This window comes from Chanodichthys erythropterus, chromosome 1, assembly GCF_024489055.1.
Source record: "Chanodichthys erythropterus isolate Z2021 chromosome 1, ASM2448905v1, whole genome shotgun sequence".
Lineage (NCBI taxonomy): Eukaryota > Metazoa > Chordata > Actinopteri > Cypriniformes > Xenocyprididae > Chanodichthys > Chanodichthys erythropterus.
The window spans coordinates 7719632-7738044 of record NC_090221.1 but is presented as its reverse complement, the minus strand read 5'-3'; the positions used below and the strand labels follow the sequence as shown (position 1 = coordinate 7738044).

The following is an 18413-nucleotide window of genomic DNA, read 5'->3' as shown; positions in this document are numbered from 1 at the left end:
TGTGACTGTTGTCCTTTTCTCACTATTTACTTTAAACATGTACAGCCAACCAGCCTTCACATTGCCATTTTATCAAGGACAATTCTAAAATTAGCAATCTCTAATCAGTCCAGAATCAGTAGAGACGTCTAAAAGATGGATGGAAAGTGAATTGCAACCCTAGTGAAAAAACTATATATACTAAAATGGATTTGAAATCATTTAAATACCCTGTAATTGTACTTTTGGTATACTGAACTAGTATACTTAAAGTCAGCTAAATTGGAACAACTAATTTTGTACTTAATGCACTTTAATTGTGCTAAAGTAGTGCTGAGGTCCAACTAAAGATATACTTAAGTATTTCTGATTGTGCTAAAGTGGAACTACTGAAAGTATACTTTAGATACACTTTAAATAACTTGCATTTAAAGACTGATATTATACAAACGATCATACAATCTTTATTAATAGTGATATTAAAGCACTTTTAGGCATATTAAGAAATGTGCAGTGTGCAATAAAGAAACACTCCAAATAAAGCTGAATTATAATTTTATATCAGTAAGTCTTAAGTGATGTCAATAAATATGTTAATGGATTTGAAGTATTTGAATAGACTGCAAAGAAAAGCAAAGCTTTGTAATGTTATTTAAAAAGCATTACATATGTAATGAATTTAAAAAATGTTGTACATGTGGCACAGAGTCAGTTCAATAAAAAGCGCCGTCAAAGAGGTAAACTGTTAAAACAAACAGAGCACTATGGAGGAGCACAACACTGTCTGACTGCAAACACACGCAACAACACTACAAACCAATACAATCAGTGTTGGGCAGTCAGATCACAACTTGATATCTAGACATCTAACCCTAACCCAAGAAATCTGACCCTAACTTGACAACTGATCAACACAACTGACTGAAGACACCATCTTCATGTATTATTCATGTCTGCTGTATAGCAGAATGATTCGTCATGAACATAAGCGATACAATCTCTTAATACTCACCTCAGCATATAGTTGCTTTATGACCACAGCAACAGCCTCGAACCTGCGGTTGTTGGATTGGAGCGTGTTCTCCAGCTGCTGGATGGTCTGGTTCTTCTTCTCACACAAGGCCTTGTAGTACTCCACATTTCTGGACTTATTCTCTGGAGGTACCAGATCCGGTTGCCCATTTGTCGGGGGCTGCTGGTTGCGGGAACTTGTCCTGGACTTGTTCTTGTCAACTGTAAGAGAACATGAATTTAGTGCTGTGACAACATTCAGCATTATTTTTCCGTCAAGCTGCTCCTCCAGTTCATAGACACAACTATGTCACAGAACACCAGAGATGATCCACACAGCAAATAGGACCAGCTATCCACCAAATGCAACCCTGAGTGAGATAAGAGCTCATCCCATCGCCAAATAATATCTTCCCCTCTCTGGATCCAGGCATCAGAGGCCTCTTATTTTAGCAGGGCTATGCCACTGTGGTTTTAATTTACATCATCCCATAAATATAACACCAGGACATAATAAGGGCACAAATCCCTCCAACAAAGTGGCCTCACTACTAGAGAAAGGGTACCTGAAGTTAGCTGCCAACTTATAAATGGCACTATTTAAGGCCGTAAAACCCTTGTGAGGTACATACAGCTTTTATATGAACATTTTTTCATATGCCAACACCTAAAGTCTTTATGTTGTTAATCCAGTTTGTCCTAGAGTTATTACATAACAGCTCAGTGTGAGCAGCCTGGGCATTTCTGAAATACCAGCTTTCATAAAGGAGGGGTAGGAACACAATCTTTATGAGGCCTTTCTCCTCTAATGTCACTCCAGTGGCAATTGATTTACAGCTTCATCTCAATTATGTAAAAAAAAAAAAAAAAAAAAACTGAATGTAAATAAGGAAAACACCAAATATGTCAAACCTGCAGCCTGAAATGTTTAAATACTGGTTTTTACAAGGGGACAAAAATGAAGAAGAAAGTTTGAAACACTTTCAGTGGGAAAAATTATTAGCAGTGATTCATTTTAAGCATATTATATCATGCCGTAAGAATGCAATAACACAATAACACAAAAAACAAAACACTTGAACTGAAGGCCATTTAAACACATTGCAATGCAAGTTCATCCACATTGCATTAAAAATTTTTTTTACAACTTTTAATCACTATGAAAGTCAAGCCTTATGAACATACATTTTTAAATTGTGCAGCTAGCCAGTTACTAAATTAATGCAAGCTGGGATGCACAATAGTCCTTTTTTAAGACAGCATTCCAAGTCACAAAATGTGCATTGTTTAATACTATTAGGAAACAGAGCAGATTGGTCCTTTGAGAAACAACTGAGAAATAAGGAGCCATCCACCTCAGGAACTTGATCCAAATGTCAATAAAAGTCTTCCAACAGACATTGTCTAGAATGCAAAAATGTACTGCTGAATCAGACCTTTGACTATAGATACAGAATGCATACAGTATATGAATGTTCTTCCTATCCAGCATCCTGTTACACTGTCGCAAACTATTCCACGTCTGTTAGTTCACTGTACCCACCCATAAAATAAATAGAGCTGTTGAGCTTATCACATGGATTGAAGGAACTTGAAACATTACAGTCCCAATTAAAAACTGGCTTGTACAGACTTAAAGATGTAGAGATATTACGATCACACTTTAAAGTGACCTCTGTTTGTGCAGATCTGTCTTTGCTGGAATGATATTTAATGAGCTAATGAAATGTAATCCACACAGAAACTTTTATGTGGCACATATTAAACAAAGCTAAATCAATAACCTACACAGAAGTCCGAATAAAGATGCGTTTTTTTTATTTCATTAGTGGTCCTAATTTGTACACATGCCATTCTCTTAAAAAGAAGCAAAGCATTTTTAAAAAGGCAAAAATTTAGGTCGTCGGCTTGGTGTGGCACATTAGAAATCATGTTAGCCAACACATTAGAAATGCAGTATAATTCAAACCATAAGGTGTCACTGCTAGGTAAACATTTGTGTGGCTCCCTCTGCTGGTGTTAAAAGTAAACTGCAGGTATATGAAAGTGCAAGCATTAAATGTTAAATCTAAACAGAATAATGTGTGTTATGCAGTTGGGAGAAAATACATTTTATTAATCAATCCACCCTGCAATCTTATATAAATTTGAAACACTCAACTAGTGCTTTAAAAGTTGCACCAATTTCAGGCTTGCCAATGCACACTGAGAGAATGTAACTGTAGCTTAAAGATACCAAGTCACTGTAAAGGCCAGAGGTGTAGAGAACAGAGTTCTCAATTTCTCTTCTCTTATTGTAATTCCATCAGTGGTCACCAGAGGCCTCTATGGTTAACACACACACACACATGGTTTTTATGTTTTATGGGTACATTCCATAGACATAATGGTTTTTTTTTATATTATACAAACTGTATAGTCTATCCTCTAACCCCACCCATCACAGAAAACTTTCTGCATCTTTACATTCTCAAAAAACATCACTTGGTATAATCCGTTTTCTCATGGAGAACAATAACGTAGGGTTTACCAGGACAACATCCTCCCCCCACCATCCCCAATAGCCTATTTAACACTAGCACTACCAGAATTCTATAACTACTAGAACTGCCAATAGCGGTCATTTTGACTGTTCATACCAGACAGCAGTGAATGTCATTTTTGTCATGTTATATTTACTTCAAAGCTTCTATGGTCATGTTTTATGAAAAATGTGGGGTAATTTAAGCATACATAATATAATATGTTTGTGATATTATTGTGTAAGAGCTACTAGACCTCCCACAAAAGTGCATGCCGCAATTTGCTTTCCGCAGTTTGCATCCGGCAAGCTGGAGATCAATGTTTTTCACCGCAGTTAAAATGTTGTTTTTGAAAGTCAAAATGTCAACAAATATAAAATGAAGCAGAATATTTCGTTAGATAAAAACATATTGTGAATTTTGGAAATGATTACATCTGTCTTTATTCAATACATTTTGACTTTTGGAGTTTACAATGCTTTAGCATTATCGGAAATGTTTGGACCACACGAATCGGAAACAATTTTATGCAGCCTCTAATGAAATCTAGAAAATCTTTTTTTACGAACCGGAATTATCTCTGAATCACTCTCAGAATCAGTGTCAGACGAACTGTCAAGAGACCAAGAGACATCGCTCTCTGCTCCTCCATCATCAATGTTCTCAAGCAAGGATAAAACCTCAGTGACAGTCATTTTCTTTCTTGTTGCCATTTTGACGGTAAAGCTAAGTTTTAGCTTAGCAAAAGCACACAAAACTGCCAGAGAAAGGTTGCTAGGCAACGGCTACGCACATCTTTAACGGCGGGAAAAAGCGCTGAGGAGATACAACGCCTGTAATATGTGCGGTCAAATTGACCGCTATGGCCATTCAAGGTAGAAATACTCAGAACTCTTTTGTGTTTTGTAATTTTAATAAAATAACAATGTTAAAATAAAATTTACATTAATTTAAGAAAAGTCATGGAACTGTAGTTATATGGGTTTTATTTCAACAAAGTTATTACATTGCAAATCTTTAAAACGGTCAAAATGACTGCCTTGGTAGTTCTAGTGTTAAAGGTTATTTTTCAAATATTAAGATATTTTCCCTTTCCAGTCAACTATAATTAGGTAAATCGGTAGGTTCCCTTGAAAAGAGTTAACAGTTGCGTTATCAAAACAATTAATAGTTTTCAGTCATGTGACTGCCACAGAGACCAAATGGGAAAAAAACCATAGAACTGCATTACAGGCCTGTCAACTTTCCATCTCAAAAGAAGAAAAACTAAAATATGTGAATAAAATGCAAGTTTTAGGCTCCCAAGACCCATATCCAGCACCTGCTCAGTCACTAAAAACAGCCAGACATTCTAAAACGCTTAATGTGAAACACACTTAGTGCCTTAAATGTACTAAATCAGTAATTTTAAAAGCCCAAATTCAGTGTACACCTTATTGATGATGAATATATATACAGGCAAGATGAGCCCAAAAAATGCAAGCATTGTGTTAAATGGTTAAGTGTTTTCTTTATAATGGTTTTGCATTATCATCATTTTGCATGACATAGTTTGCATTATCAGTAAGGTGCATATTGAATTTGGTCTTTTAATATTACTTCATTAGTTCTTTGTACAAATCTGGCAGGCAATAGAGAGGAAAGGCTTTTTTTGCCCTGCAGGTGGGTGTTCCTAGACGTGTGTGACGTCATGTGAAAACTATGAATAGATCTGTTTATTTAAGCATCAGGACCAGACCAACAATGAAACACTGGCTCAATGAATAGCTTGAGGGTGGGATTACTTGTTTGGTCAGCCAATGGAAAAAAAGGAAAGTGTGCAGAAAACCTTATGAAAATATTTTCACAATGTTGCCCTTTTTTGTTGAGAAGGCCTCAGTTACTCACCTCCCAACTGAGCAGGTATTAGATTTTTCAATATAAATCCCATTTAAGATTAAGTGAAGCCCCCCACAACGTTTAAGCCAAGCTTAATTATCCAAATTGTAATTACAGTGGAGTTAATTAGTCCTATCTCTGAGTTATCCAGAGAGCGCTCTTGAATCCCACATACAAAGTGATGCAGACTCAAACTGTAATGCATTTGCATACTATTAAATCTAACAATGGCAAAAATGTGACAAACATTTCTTGAATCTGAAGTTATTTACCATGGGCAGATCTTCATACAGTAGTACACAACACATCTTGAACATTTGCTGCTTGATAGCCTTCTTTAGAAATTAAACAAAACTCCACGTGTCACAAAAACTGTTGCACATGGTATGAGCTCTCTGTAAGCCATATAGGTCATGTGGACTCCTTTAAAGACTTGGTAAAGATCTATGATCTACTTAGGTAAACAATCACAGTTTTTGATGTGAAGTCAGTTTACACAACTATAATATTTGTGTGAAATCCTTGTCCGTTATTTCAATACCATCGATAATATTGCCAATAAAAGGTTTTTAGGAATTGAGAATAGATTGTTCCCCTTTAAAAGGTGCCCTAGAATTAAAAATTGAATTGATCTTGGCATAGTTGAATAACAAGAGTTCATTACATGGAAATGACATACAGTGAGTCTCAAACTCCATCGTTTCCTCAGTCTTATATAAATCTCATGTTTAAAAGACCTCCGAAGAACAGGCGAATCTCAACATAACACCGACTGTAACGTAACAGTTGGGATCATTAATATGTACGCCCCCAATATTTGCATATGCCAGCTCATGATCGAGCCATTACACAAGGGCAGAACGTCTGGATGTGCACAGCTGAATCATCAGACTAGGTAAGCAAGCAAGAACAATAGCTAAAAATGGCAGATGGAGCAATAATAACTGACATGATCCATGATATCATGATATTTTTAGTGATATTTGTAAATTGTCTTTCTAAATGTTTTGTTAGCATGTTGCTAATGTACTGTTAAATGTGGTTAAAGTTACCATCGTTTCTTACTGTATTCACAGAGACAAGAGCCGTTGCTATTTTCATTATTAAACACTTTCAGTCTGTATAATTCATAAACACAACTTCATTCTTTATAAATCTCTCCAACAGTGTAGCATTAGCCGTTAGCCACGGAGCACTATCAAACTCATTCAGAATCAAACGTAAACAATATAACAGTATACAATACTCACATAATCCGACGCATACATGCAGTATGCATGACGAACACTTTGTAAAGATCCATTTTGAGGGTTATATTAGCTGTGTAAACTTTGTTTATGCACCGTTTAAGACAAGCGCAAGCTCCGTGGGCGGAGAGCACAAGCAATTAAAGGGGCAGCAGCCCTGAATCGGTGCATTTCTAATTATGATCCAAAATAGGCAGTTAAAAAAATTTATAAAAAAAAAATCTATGGGGTATTTTGAGCTGAAACTTGACAGACACGTTCAGGGGACACCTTAGGCTTATATTACATCTTGTAAAAAAAACATTCAATGGCACCTTTAAAATAGTGCTTGGCAAAAAAATAAAATAATCTGTAGTCTCAGACTGCTAAATTGAAACATGAATAATATGATTGTATACATGTAAAATTGTAATAATGAAGTGTGTTATGCATTCAGTATGCTGTACAGTAATTACACGCAATATGAAAATCACTGTAAAGATTCATATACAACATCTGTGTCCTATCAAAGGTAGTACATGCAAAATAAACTTAAACATCGATCAGGTTAATATTCATTTATTTTTGGAGAGATATTTTAACAGGTGAAACTTATACCAAATACTTAATGAGATTAAATATAGTCCTCGGTGATATTACAGACATGGAATAAATAGCTGTTTCCTTATTTGTTATAGTCCTTATTTGGCCAGTCACTATAAAAAGGAGCCACAAACATCTGTACTGCATCTCTTCAGTGGGAATGTAGCTTGTCAAAATGTTTACAAGTTTACATTCAACCTACAGCCCACAATAACCTTTGAGCATTTAAAATGGGAAAATTAGGTTCCTAGACCCGTGAACTAGCACGCTTCAAAGGATAAATAAGGTAAAAATGAACTTACTGAATCTACTGACTTGGTAGGTGATCACCATAACCCAAATTGTGGCACAAATATACATGTTTTTTTTCCAAAAACAATTCCAGGCTCTATTTGTAGTTAGCAAGAGGCAGCCTACTGGCCAAGTACAAATATCAAATATTCTTTGGCATAGAGAGAGAGAGAGAGAGAGAGAGACAGTCTAAAGATAGAATCAACCCCACATGAGTGAAGACAGCACCTTGAGAGCTACACTCGGAAACGTCTGTATAGAATGAAGGAAAAGCCATAACAACAACATTTTCTGAGGAACAGACCTGCCTGAAACACCACAGTGCTCTTGCATCCTGACAGCAGCTGGAGGTTCCTGAGCAATCCCTTCGCTGTCAGCCTCACATGGATGTTGGACAGAGAGAATTTGGGAGAGAAAAACATCTTGCCGAAAAAAAACAGAAGAACTCTTTATAAGCAAAAAAAAAAAAAAAAAAAAAAAAAAGTCAATTCGCACACATAATGCTAAAGCAAAAAATATATCTGCCAAACAAAATGGAAAGAATGTGATGAAGGGAGGGGGAAGAAAAGATCTGTCTCCCCCCCCGTCACACTTTAGCAGCCTGGATTAAAGAGGGGTAGGAGCCCCTGAGACAAATGAGGCAGAACAGAAGGCATTAATCCACTGTTTTGAGCTCTCGTCCACTGGCGCTTAGCATCTCTCGCTCTCCACTGGGTGCTAAGGAGGTGCAGGATGCTGGGTGAAAGGATGGAAGGAGCGAGGGAAGGGAGGGCACTGGGAGGAGTAAACAGCAAAACAGGAGTGGGTGGGCTCACTCTCTCCTGGCGTTCTCCATCCACACATGGGGGAGGGTTAAAAATGGCGGGAGAGAAAGTAACAGCTTACAGCAAGATGTTTGACAAGAAATGCACTTAGCAGGTCACCTAATCAAGAAAAGTAGTTTAAAAAAAAAAAAAAAAAAACCTTCCCAATTTTTTTTTTTGAAAGAAAGAAAGAAAGATAGAAAGAAAGATAGAAAGAAAGAAAGAAAGATAGAAAGAAAGAAAGAAAGAAAGATAGAAAGAAAGATGTTATTTGTCCTGAGGTGTAAATTCCATTTTAAACCTCCATAATAAGAGCTCTAACAAAGCAAGGGAACAGATTTCTTTGCGGTCACAAACAGAACAGTGCCAAGCAACCACAGAAACTGTCTAACACAAGCCTTTGATGCCAGCAAGAATAAAAAAAAATAAAAAAAAAAACAGTGTGCAACCCACAGAAGACATAAAATTATGTTTGAAATGCAATTATGTTTATGAAGGGCTGACAGCAGCAGACAATGCATGTCTGCACAGCTCAGGCTGTGATCCGAATACTAGAGGCTGGAGTCATAAAATCTGTTCCAAGTAATATCAGGCTTTCACTTGAATATGTAATTTCACAAATTCTAGAACATACAGAGGGGTCCAAAAGTCTGAGAACAACAAGTGAAAATGGTTCTATTTTTGCATTCTCTAATTTAATAAACATTACAAATTAAGGGCTTTTGTTTTTTTTTTTTTTTTAAACAGGGCAAATTAGCGTGAGAGAACAATTCCAAAAATGCGCCGATGGGAGTGGAAAGTTCTGCGCATGATCTACTGAAGACTGAAAAATGAAAAGAACACAGACGCAGCTGGATCATTTCCATAATGACCAACACAATCTACCAGGAACAGCGCATATTAGCGTCTGTTTTTTGGGGCGTTAAATAATGGTGCAAATACCAGTTATTTGAATAGGGAAAACCTTAAATCATGTTGCATGATTAATTTAAAGGTGCAGTATATAAGAATTATGTCCGCTAGAGGCCAAAACAAAGGCGTAGCTTGATGACAACGACAAGTTTGAGCGTGGAATCTTGGGAAATGTGGTCTTCACCTCAATGAATGGTGCAAAAGAATAGGGATAGGGCTCGGAAATCATGTTCATGGATGCGATTATTAACGTTACTGTAGTATGAAGCAGAGCAGGACCGAGTGTTGTGGGAGCTGAATGAGGTCGCTGGAGCGATTGCGCAACACACGCCTCACGAGCAGCGGGACTTTTATTATGACACAGTCGCCGGCGCCGCTTCTGCTTTTCCGGTCATGAGTATGAGGTAACACAGCTCTGTTTATCATATTAGATACATTGATTTTACTCTGTGCGTTCGCTCGGCGGCTGCTGTGAGATACTTGTTTGAGATGCACTGCAGTAAGATAGAGCGATTTTAGAAGATCGATTTTAGAATATATTAAATGCTGGATGGCTTGTGTTGATAAATGACATGCAATTCATTTTAAAATGTATTGTATGATGGAGAAAATTCTGTATTACTGTTACTAAAAATAAAGCTGCATCTGTTTATGCTGTTAGCTACTTGAAAAAATAGTGTTTTTCTCTGAGGCATGGTAAAGCATGGTACTCTCTTAAAAAAAAAAAAAATCAAGAAAATTGGACTAAACGTGTTGAGCTATATAACAACAATTAGTTTTCTGTCTATATAAATATATCAAAACAGTTGTTCCCTGGTCTATTAAAAATGTGTATTATATTAAAGCGTCTTTGCTGTTTCCATGGTTTCTACAAAATAAAACTGGAAACCGAGGGTAACGCAGGTATGACAGAGCCTTGGTTAAAATTGCAATTTTCTAACGATTTACAAATAGTTGGAAACATTTGGGATATTGTAAGTACTCAAGTGAACAAAATATATAACACTGGCCTAGTGGTTATTGGATATTTTACTGCAAAAATATTACATATTGCACCTTTAAATACTCTCCTCCCATAAATGTTGTGTCTGAATAGGAAACTCTTACAAATGCATGTGCAATAAGGTCAGTGGCAAAAATAACTGTGTCCTCACCTTTTCAGAGCTAATTTTTCACTGTGTGTCTTTAGTAAATCCTGACAGTAGTTTTTTAATGCCAAAAGAGGGGCTGCGCTGCCGCAAGCCATTTGTAAATCTGGCCCTAAATTACCAGCATAATTTCAGTTAATTCAGTGTCAAAATTACTTTTTTTTCCTCATTCAAAGAGAACACAAAACAAAATACTGGCTTGCATTACATGCCTGCATAACAAGTTAGATCCAGTTTAAACATTTATTACAAGTAAAATTACAAGTGTTGCCTGAATCTCTTTTCAATATAGTATGTTTCTATTGGGTGAATGAATTCAAAGTGATTATGTGTAGGATAACACCATTTATTGTAAACATCCTTTGGAACTAAATATAGATTAATGTAATGGCAGGGTCCAGTCTCACTGACTTTGAGTCAGTTGGGCTTGCCAAAAACATAATTTCTAAAATCACTTAGTTTCATGCAAACACACAAGACTTTATCTCTGAAAGGAATGCAATGGCCGTTCTTAATTACAGTACTTAAGGGTGGTCAGAAAGCACTCATTACGTGTACCAGGCTGAGAAAGGCTGACTGAGACAAGACAGAGAAAGTCAGCTGTGTTTTGAATTTGGCAGTGGTAAAATATTCCCACATTGCTGAGAGGGTGTTTCACAGATCAAACCAACTGACATCCTAATCCACAGAGAAGATGCAGTATATGAATGAAAATTATTTCAATTAGAGAAGGAATTTATCTGAAACCAACACTACATAAATGTTAATTAATTTTTATTTTTTATTTAATTTAATTGTTACTTCATGATTAATGACTTAATTATGCCATATGTTCTTTTCTTCCTGCCCATACACTGCAGATGAAATTGAGCTCTAGCGTGAGGGCAGTCTGGTAAATATATAAAATATAGCTATTTTATACCCCTAATCTTTCAGTGAATTGCTTATAAATTAGGTTCCTTATAAATTGGGTCTTACCTGTAGGAGTAGTGGCAGGTCTCATGGGTCGGGCTGTGGTAGGGGTTTTCAGAGGACTGCTTGAAGACCTCACTGAACTTGATGAGGGTGTGTTTTTGCATCCTGCATCCCACAGTAGTGAAAATAAGACAATCACTTTAGGTTTAGAGTAAATCAGACTTTAAACAGACATAACCATATACATTTTCTTTAGTCTAAACATATCCAAATAGATGAAATAGTTGACCCAGGTAAAAAAAAAATCTGACACGAGTTTGTCACAAATCTGAATGGAAGCATTTTAGCTTTTTTTTTTTTTTCCTTAGTCAATTCTCCCAAAATCAGAAGAATGATATCAGACGTGCCCTAGCATGTTCGTGTATTAGCCCTTCATCTGAGTTGCAGTTAATGCACAGAATATTACTGAATGTATGACTCATACCTGACGATATACTCCAGGAAGGTGGACATTGCAGCTTGCTTCTTAACAACGTGGTCCTGTTAGATGGAGGTTTACTTAAAGTTCCCACAGAGGGTTCTGCATGGTCTGATAAAAAATAAATAAATAAATAAATAAATAAAATAAATAAATAAATAATAATAAGCTGCAAAAGATAAGCAGCTTTCATCATCATATCTCTTTTTGATGTCAATCATGTTGCTATAAACAGATGATCTCTCACTGATATTGCACCTTCTCCAATAGGCCGACACTATTGTGGGTCGATATGACTTTTGAAACTTTACTATGCCAACAGCAGATATAATACTGAAAGACTTGTTACCACATTAGCATATAGCAACACTGCTATCTGATAAAACAACAAGGTATCCTTGTTATTGTCATTTTCACAAACTTAAATATATTAGGAACAAATTTTGAAATCCACATCTGAACATTACAAAGCAAAAAAAATAATAATTCTCTACTTACTTCTCCATAACTGTGTCTTAGGTTTTCCATGAAAGGCGGACAACAAAGGAATAATACAAAAGCGATAGGATCCAATAAGGAAGAATATCAAGAGAGTCAGATAAGACTGAGCACAAGAGCTTGGCTGCTGATTCAAGGTTGAATTAGTAAAAACTTGCTCTGGGATTTCAGTCAAGGTGCCTCCGTGTGCAGCCATGACCTTCCATTTAGAGTTAAACATAATGAAGAGAAAATATCCGTTGCATTAGTAGATCCTCATTATTTTCATGTGCATTGCTTTCTCATATCCTTCCAAGTGAACTGAGGCAGAACAAACCCTGCCCCACAGACATCTGGAACTGAGTGGCACGATCCATACAAACTTCATGTCCATCAACCAATGAGAGCAAAAGGTAAGAGAATCACTGTCTAGACTATATTTTCATGTTTGATTCTCCCGATCAAACTGATTTCACGTCAATGAATCTACTTAATGCTTAAACAACTTTATATAATCAAGTTGAAATCACATTCCAAAAATCAAGACGTTTCAAAAATCTAGTCAGAGTAGATTGAATCATTTAGAGGGGATTTCATTTTCAGGCTTTGGATTTAAGGCACCACTGACCTAGAAGGGAATGTGGGTCAGACTGGATAGTATGAGGTTGATCTTGTCTGAAACAAGCTTGTGGAGGAAGGTTTCGAAAAATAATTATGGATTAAAAGTGGCTGACAATTTGGGTTTACATTCTACATAATGAAATGTAATGGAAAGTAGGGAGATGAACAGAAAGCTCACCTTGCTTTGAATGTCCACTTGTCTGAGGAGTGCTGAAACTCTTGGGCTGTATTTTGGGCTTCACGGGCAGTTTGGAGGCTGATGTTGGAGTTGCGAACAAGGCAGGTCTGGACTGAGATACTGAAACTGCACTTGTGCCTTCAGTTAAATGGTTTTTGAGCTTAACTGCAGTGACAAACAAATCCATTGATATTAAGGCAATGTTTCACAAATAATAAGCATACAGATGCTTGTACTGCAAATGTTTGAACTGCAAACAGATTACTATTATAAAAACACTGGAAAGATCATTTTAACTCAAGCCTCCAAAAACACAATGAATATTGTGTTACAAGTCCATGGTTACAGGCATTTGAGTGTTTCCCCCCACTATAGACACAATCTATAATATATATATATATAAAATTTATACTAATGTACCAAAAAACAAAATGGGTTCTAGAAAACAATGTCTTAACTTCTGCAGGCTATTCTATTTTTAAAAGAAATAACTATACTTTTATTCAGCAAACATGCATTACATTAATCAAAAGTAAAGACATTTATAATGTTACAAAAGGTTTCCATTTCAAATAAATGCAGTTTTTTTTAACTCCAAGAATCTTGATAAAATGTATCAAAATGAGAAATAAGAAATGTTTCTTGAGCAGCATATCAGAATGATTTCTGAAGGATCATGTGACAAAAGTCTGGAGCGATGATGCTGAGAATTCAACTTTGCCATAAGAGGAATAAATTACATATTAAAATAAAAAAAGTAATTATTTTTTTCACAATATTACTGTTTTTATTGTATTTTTGATTAAATAAATAAGTTGACCAAAGAGTGTACAATGCCCTTACCATCAGACGTACTCAGTTTGCTTCTGGGTGTAGGGATGTCAGTGGCACTGCTGCCATCTTTTCCTGATGTGCCAGGCTTGAGCTTAGAGGCTGAAAGTGGTGGCCGAAGGTTTGCAGCTGGAACGTGAGCAGCAGATGCACCTCCTGTGCGGGCTGGGGATGGCTGGGGGCCAAGCCTGCCTCTGCTCAACTCACATGCTGCTGCCGCTGCTGGCCTGGCAGACACTGCCTGCAAGAGAAGTTCCCTTTCAGCAACTCGCTCCCACACATTCCGCCCCAAGCCTGTGCTCCCCATGCTCACGGCAGCGTTGGCCATAACAGAGCTGAAGAACGGGATTGAAACTCGCACAGACCAGAGACGAGAGCAGCTATTGTAATGCAGTCCCCATGGGAATTCTGAAGTCACTGCCAAGTTTTTTTTCATTACCTTCTCCAGCTCCGTAAACATGATGTGATGTGCACATGGAACACATTTTGCAGAGACTTGGCTTGCTGCCCTCTTGCAGCAGTAATTAAAACAGCAATTACACTGCGTAGATACTTTAGATTTTTGTTTGAGATCGTGAGCTTTTAAAGGTGCCCTAGAATTAAAAATTGAATTTATCTTGGCATGGTTAAATAACAAGAGTTCAGTACATGGAAAAGACATACAGTGAGTCTCAAACACCAATGTTGTTTCCTCCTTCTTATATAAATCTCATTTGTTTAAAAGACCTCCGACGAACAGGCGAATCTCAACATAATGCTGACTGTTACGTAACAGTCGGGATCATTAATATGTACGCCCCCAATATTTGCATATGCCAGCCCATGTTCAAGCATTAGACAAGGGCAGGACGTCTAAATGTGCACAGCTGAATCATCAGACTAGGTAAGCAAGCAAGGACAAAAGCTAAAAATGGCAGATGGAGCGATAATAACTGACAATAATAACTGACATGATCCATGATAGCATGATATTTTTAGTGATATTTGTAAACTGTCTTTCTAAATGTTTCGTTAGCATGTTGCTAATGTACTGTTAAATGTGGTTAAAGTTACCATCGTTTCTTACTGTACTCACGGAGACAAGACTGTCGTTATTGCACAAACACAACTTCATTCTTTATAAATCTCTCCAACAGTGTGTAATGTTAGCTTTAGCCACGGAGCACTATCAAACTCATTCAGAATGAAATGTAGACATCCAAATAAATATACTTACGCGATTAGACATGTTGCATGACGAACACTTTGTAAAGATCCATTTTGAGGGTTATATTAGTGTGAACTATGTTTATGCACTGTTTAAGGCAAGCGTGAGCTCTGTGCGCGGAGAGTGTGAGGATTTAAAGGGGCCGCAGCCTAAATCGGCTCATATTTAATGAGTAAATAGGCAGTTAAAAAAAATGTATAAAAAATAATCTATGAGGTATTTTGAGCTGAAACTTCATGGACACATTCAGGGGACACCTTAGACTTATATTACATCTTTTAAAAAGACGTTCTACAGCAACTTTAATGATTTGTGTCTAAGGATTACATTTCAAATACTGGCCAATATTTGAGATTTAATTTATCTGTATCAGTCGAGATAAGTTGGCCGATACTGAATATTTAAAGGAATAATAAATAGGGAAAATAAAAATTTGGTAATTTACTCACCCTCATGTCAGATTTCTATAGAAGCTTTAAATAAAAAGTAAAAAAGGTAATTGTGAGTTATCTCAGAATTCTGACTTTTTTTCCCCTCAGAATTGTGAGATATAAAATCAGAATTGCATGATATAAACTTGCAATTGCGTGTTATAATGTGCAATTGTGAGGGGAAAAAGATTGACGTTTTTAGTTAATCTCAAAATTCTGACTTTATTATACACAACTGTGAGTTTATATTTTGCAATTCTGAGAAAAAAAGTATTTTGTCAATTGTGTGGTGATAACTCACAACTGCGAGAAAAAAAAAGCCAGAATTGTGACTTTATATCACGCAATTCTGACTTTATATCACACAATTGCATTATATCACAAAACTAAATCTTGCAATTCTAAGAAATAAAGTCAGAATTGTGAGATGCAAACTCGCAACTGCAAGAAAAAAGTCAGAATTGTGAGATAAAGTTGCAATTACCTTTTTTATTTTTTTATTTAGTGGCGGAAACAAGCTTCCATAGATTTCTGCCCCTAATGCTCACTTACATTGATTTGATCTTTGATAACACAAACAATTCAATACCACTGTGATATAAAAAGTAATGTATTCTCTAAATCCATAACATACTCACCAACAAACTGACTCTCTGATTCTTCCCTCGAACCTTCAGAGACTCATTCCCCTGCACGTCTTCTCTAGTGGACTCATGCGTGTCTGCAGGTTTAGTCTTTCCACCCTGATTCTGAGAACCTCCTTTAGTGTTTTTTTGTGGTGTGGTGAGGTTGTTCAAGACCCTGTTGACTTGTGGATTCTTCTCTTGTGACCCATCTTTACTAGTTTTGAAAGAGGTAGCACTTTCAGACCATCGGCGAGGTCGAGATTTTGAGGCCGGACCACTATCTTGGCAAGTGGAGGATCGAGTTCTTTTAGCTGCACTAGAGCTCTTTACACTTTGAGCTGGTGTGGCAGAAGTGCTGGTTACTGCATTAGAAGTGGATTTGGTAGGAGATGACTTTGGTTGGTCCATAGTCTGGCCTTCATTAGTTTGAGGGATGGAGCTTGATGAAGCCTTTGGTGTCTTGAAGGGATTGGTGGCACGTGACATAATTTTAGACTTTATATTACTGAAATTAGGCTTAGGAAACCGTTTTATTTCTATCTTGCTGCTTTTACTCACTGACATCAAGGATGTTTTGGGCTTTTGAGAGGCAGTGTCTTGCTGCCGACTTATAACTTGAGCCATTGGACTCAATGAATCTCCTTCATCTTTATTCAGAGGGGACTCAGATAAAGAGGGGAGGCAAAATGTCTTGTTACTCACAGACTGCACTGGAGTTGAGGTTTGAGCATCGCCACTGATGTCTAGATCCTCAGAAGCGGTAAGAAGCACAGTTTTCCCCTCCCCTGGAGTGATTGAGTGATTGGATCCACCGGTGTTGCATGCCAACCTTTGCACATCTCTATTAGATTTATGATAATGCACAGGTGTGACACATTCAAGTTTCTCAATGCTCAATGACTTTTCATCTATGAGAAAGGTCTGATTGTTTGGTTGGATGTAGGTAGACTCCAAGCCCTGATTCTTGGGCTCTCCTTGTGGCACCTCGGCTAGGCCCTCGCACACATCCGGTAACATGCCCGATACCACGCCGAGGTCTGAAGATATATCCAAGGAGGTTCTGGACTCCCCAATCAGTGAGATGCTAAGGGGCTGGTCGGTCTCGTGCAAGACAAAGCTGTTACTTCTCATCACCATCTCACCAGAGCTCACAGAGCAGCAGTTATCACTTGATCCACGCCGTGATGGCTCGCAGGAGTCCACTTCAGACAGCTCTCGCTCTCCACTGTCAGGGGAGGCTTCTGAGCTCCTGTCATTGCATTCAGTATTTTTTGCCTCCACTATTAAGAAAGTCACATTCTCATTCCAGTTATCAATTTTTGATTTGGAAACGTCCACAGCAATTGTGCCACTTGATTTCACTACCTTTGAGGAAAAAGTCTCAACTTTTGCAGGGCAGGTGATACATTCCTCCATTTCAACATCAGGAGGACTGTCCGTACCGCCACAACTCAAACTGCTAGCGCTCCTCAGTGAATCGGGGGAATGCTCACTGGGGCAGGTGATGTTATTTCCATTTTTGTCCTCAATGGGGAAAGTAAGATTCATGGATCTACGCGTGGTCTCCATGACAATTTTACATTCGAACTGTCTGAAAAACGTATTGTTTTATAACAACTGTATTGTCTTCTGAACTTCAGCACAGGGTTATTTATTGAAGCACATTGTGTGAATGTTCCTGAAAGAAAAAAAAAAAAGGGTAAAAAGTTGTAAACAAATGTACAGAAATTCTAAGCAATCCATCTATTGTCTAGATTGATCTGAGAAGTTATACAAGACAGAGGTGACTCTGTGCTCTGTGGCTAAAAAGAGGGTATTAGCTATTGTAGATATAACACTTCACTGAGCAAACACACAGCCTGGCCAATTACAATTTGGGAAACCTGTTGTGTTGTGGGTCGCAATAAGTAATGCAGTGCACTTTGTGCAGACGTTACATAATCTACTGACCAATTACTTTTAGAGTAATGAGAAAATGGATCCCCTGTTTAATTCTTTATGCCTTCTAGAGAAACACCATTAAAAATGCAAGAGCTTACTCATAGGTTATCAAATTCTAGTTCTCAATGTGGAACTGAAAAACAAATTTGGTAGGGTTTTATAAAGCATTTTGATGTACACTACTGTTGTTTTGAGGAATTCTGCTCCAGTGTTTCTTTTCTTGGTTTACCTTTTTCTTTTTTTAAATAGAATTAGGTGGGCTACCATTCAAGTTTGGGGCATAAAGATTTTTTTAATGTTTATGAAAGAATTCTCTTATGCTCACCAAGACTGCA

At 37.2% G+C, this 18413-nt stretch overlaps 1 protein-coding gene across 6 annotated transcripts in view; it reads right to left on the bottom strand.

Annotated features, from left to right (window-relative positions):
• mtus1a (microtubule associated tumor suppressor 1a) overlaps window positions 1–18413 on the bottom strand; it is a 43435-nt gene that overhangs the window by 19474 nt on the left and 5548 nt on the right. For 3 of the 6 annotated variants that reach the window (XM_067386067.1, XM_067386058.1, XM_067386075.1), the window contains exons 2-8: window positions 16150–17815; window positions 13886–14114; window positions 13043–13207; window positions 12872–12928; window positions 11773–11877; window positions 11352–11453; window positions 992–1212 (exon numbers count right to left, since the gene is read on the bottom strand). In XM_067386067.1, coding sequence (XP_067242168.1) covers window positions 992–1212; window positions 11352–11453; window positions 11773–11877; window positions 12872–12928; window positions 13043–13207; window positions 13886–14114; window positions 16150–17706 — 2436 coding nt within the window. In that variant the 5' untranslated portion in view covers window positions 17707–17815. Of the gene's footprint in view, window positions 1–991; window positions 1213–11351; window positions 11454–11772; window positions 11878–12264; window positions 12802–12871; window positions 12929–13042; window positions 13208–13885; window positions 14115–16149; window positions 17816–18413 lie in introns of those variants that run through there. The other 3 variants (XM_067386084.1, XM_067386092.1, XM_067386100.1) reach the window with 3 other exon arrangements.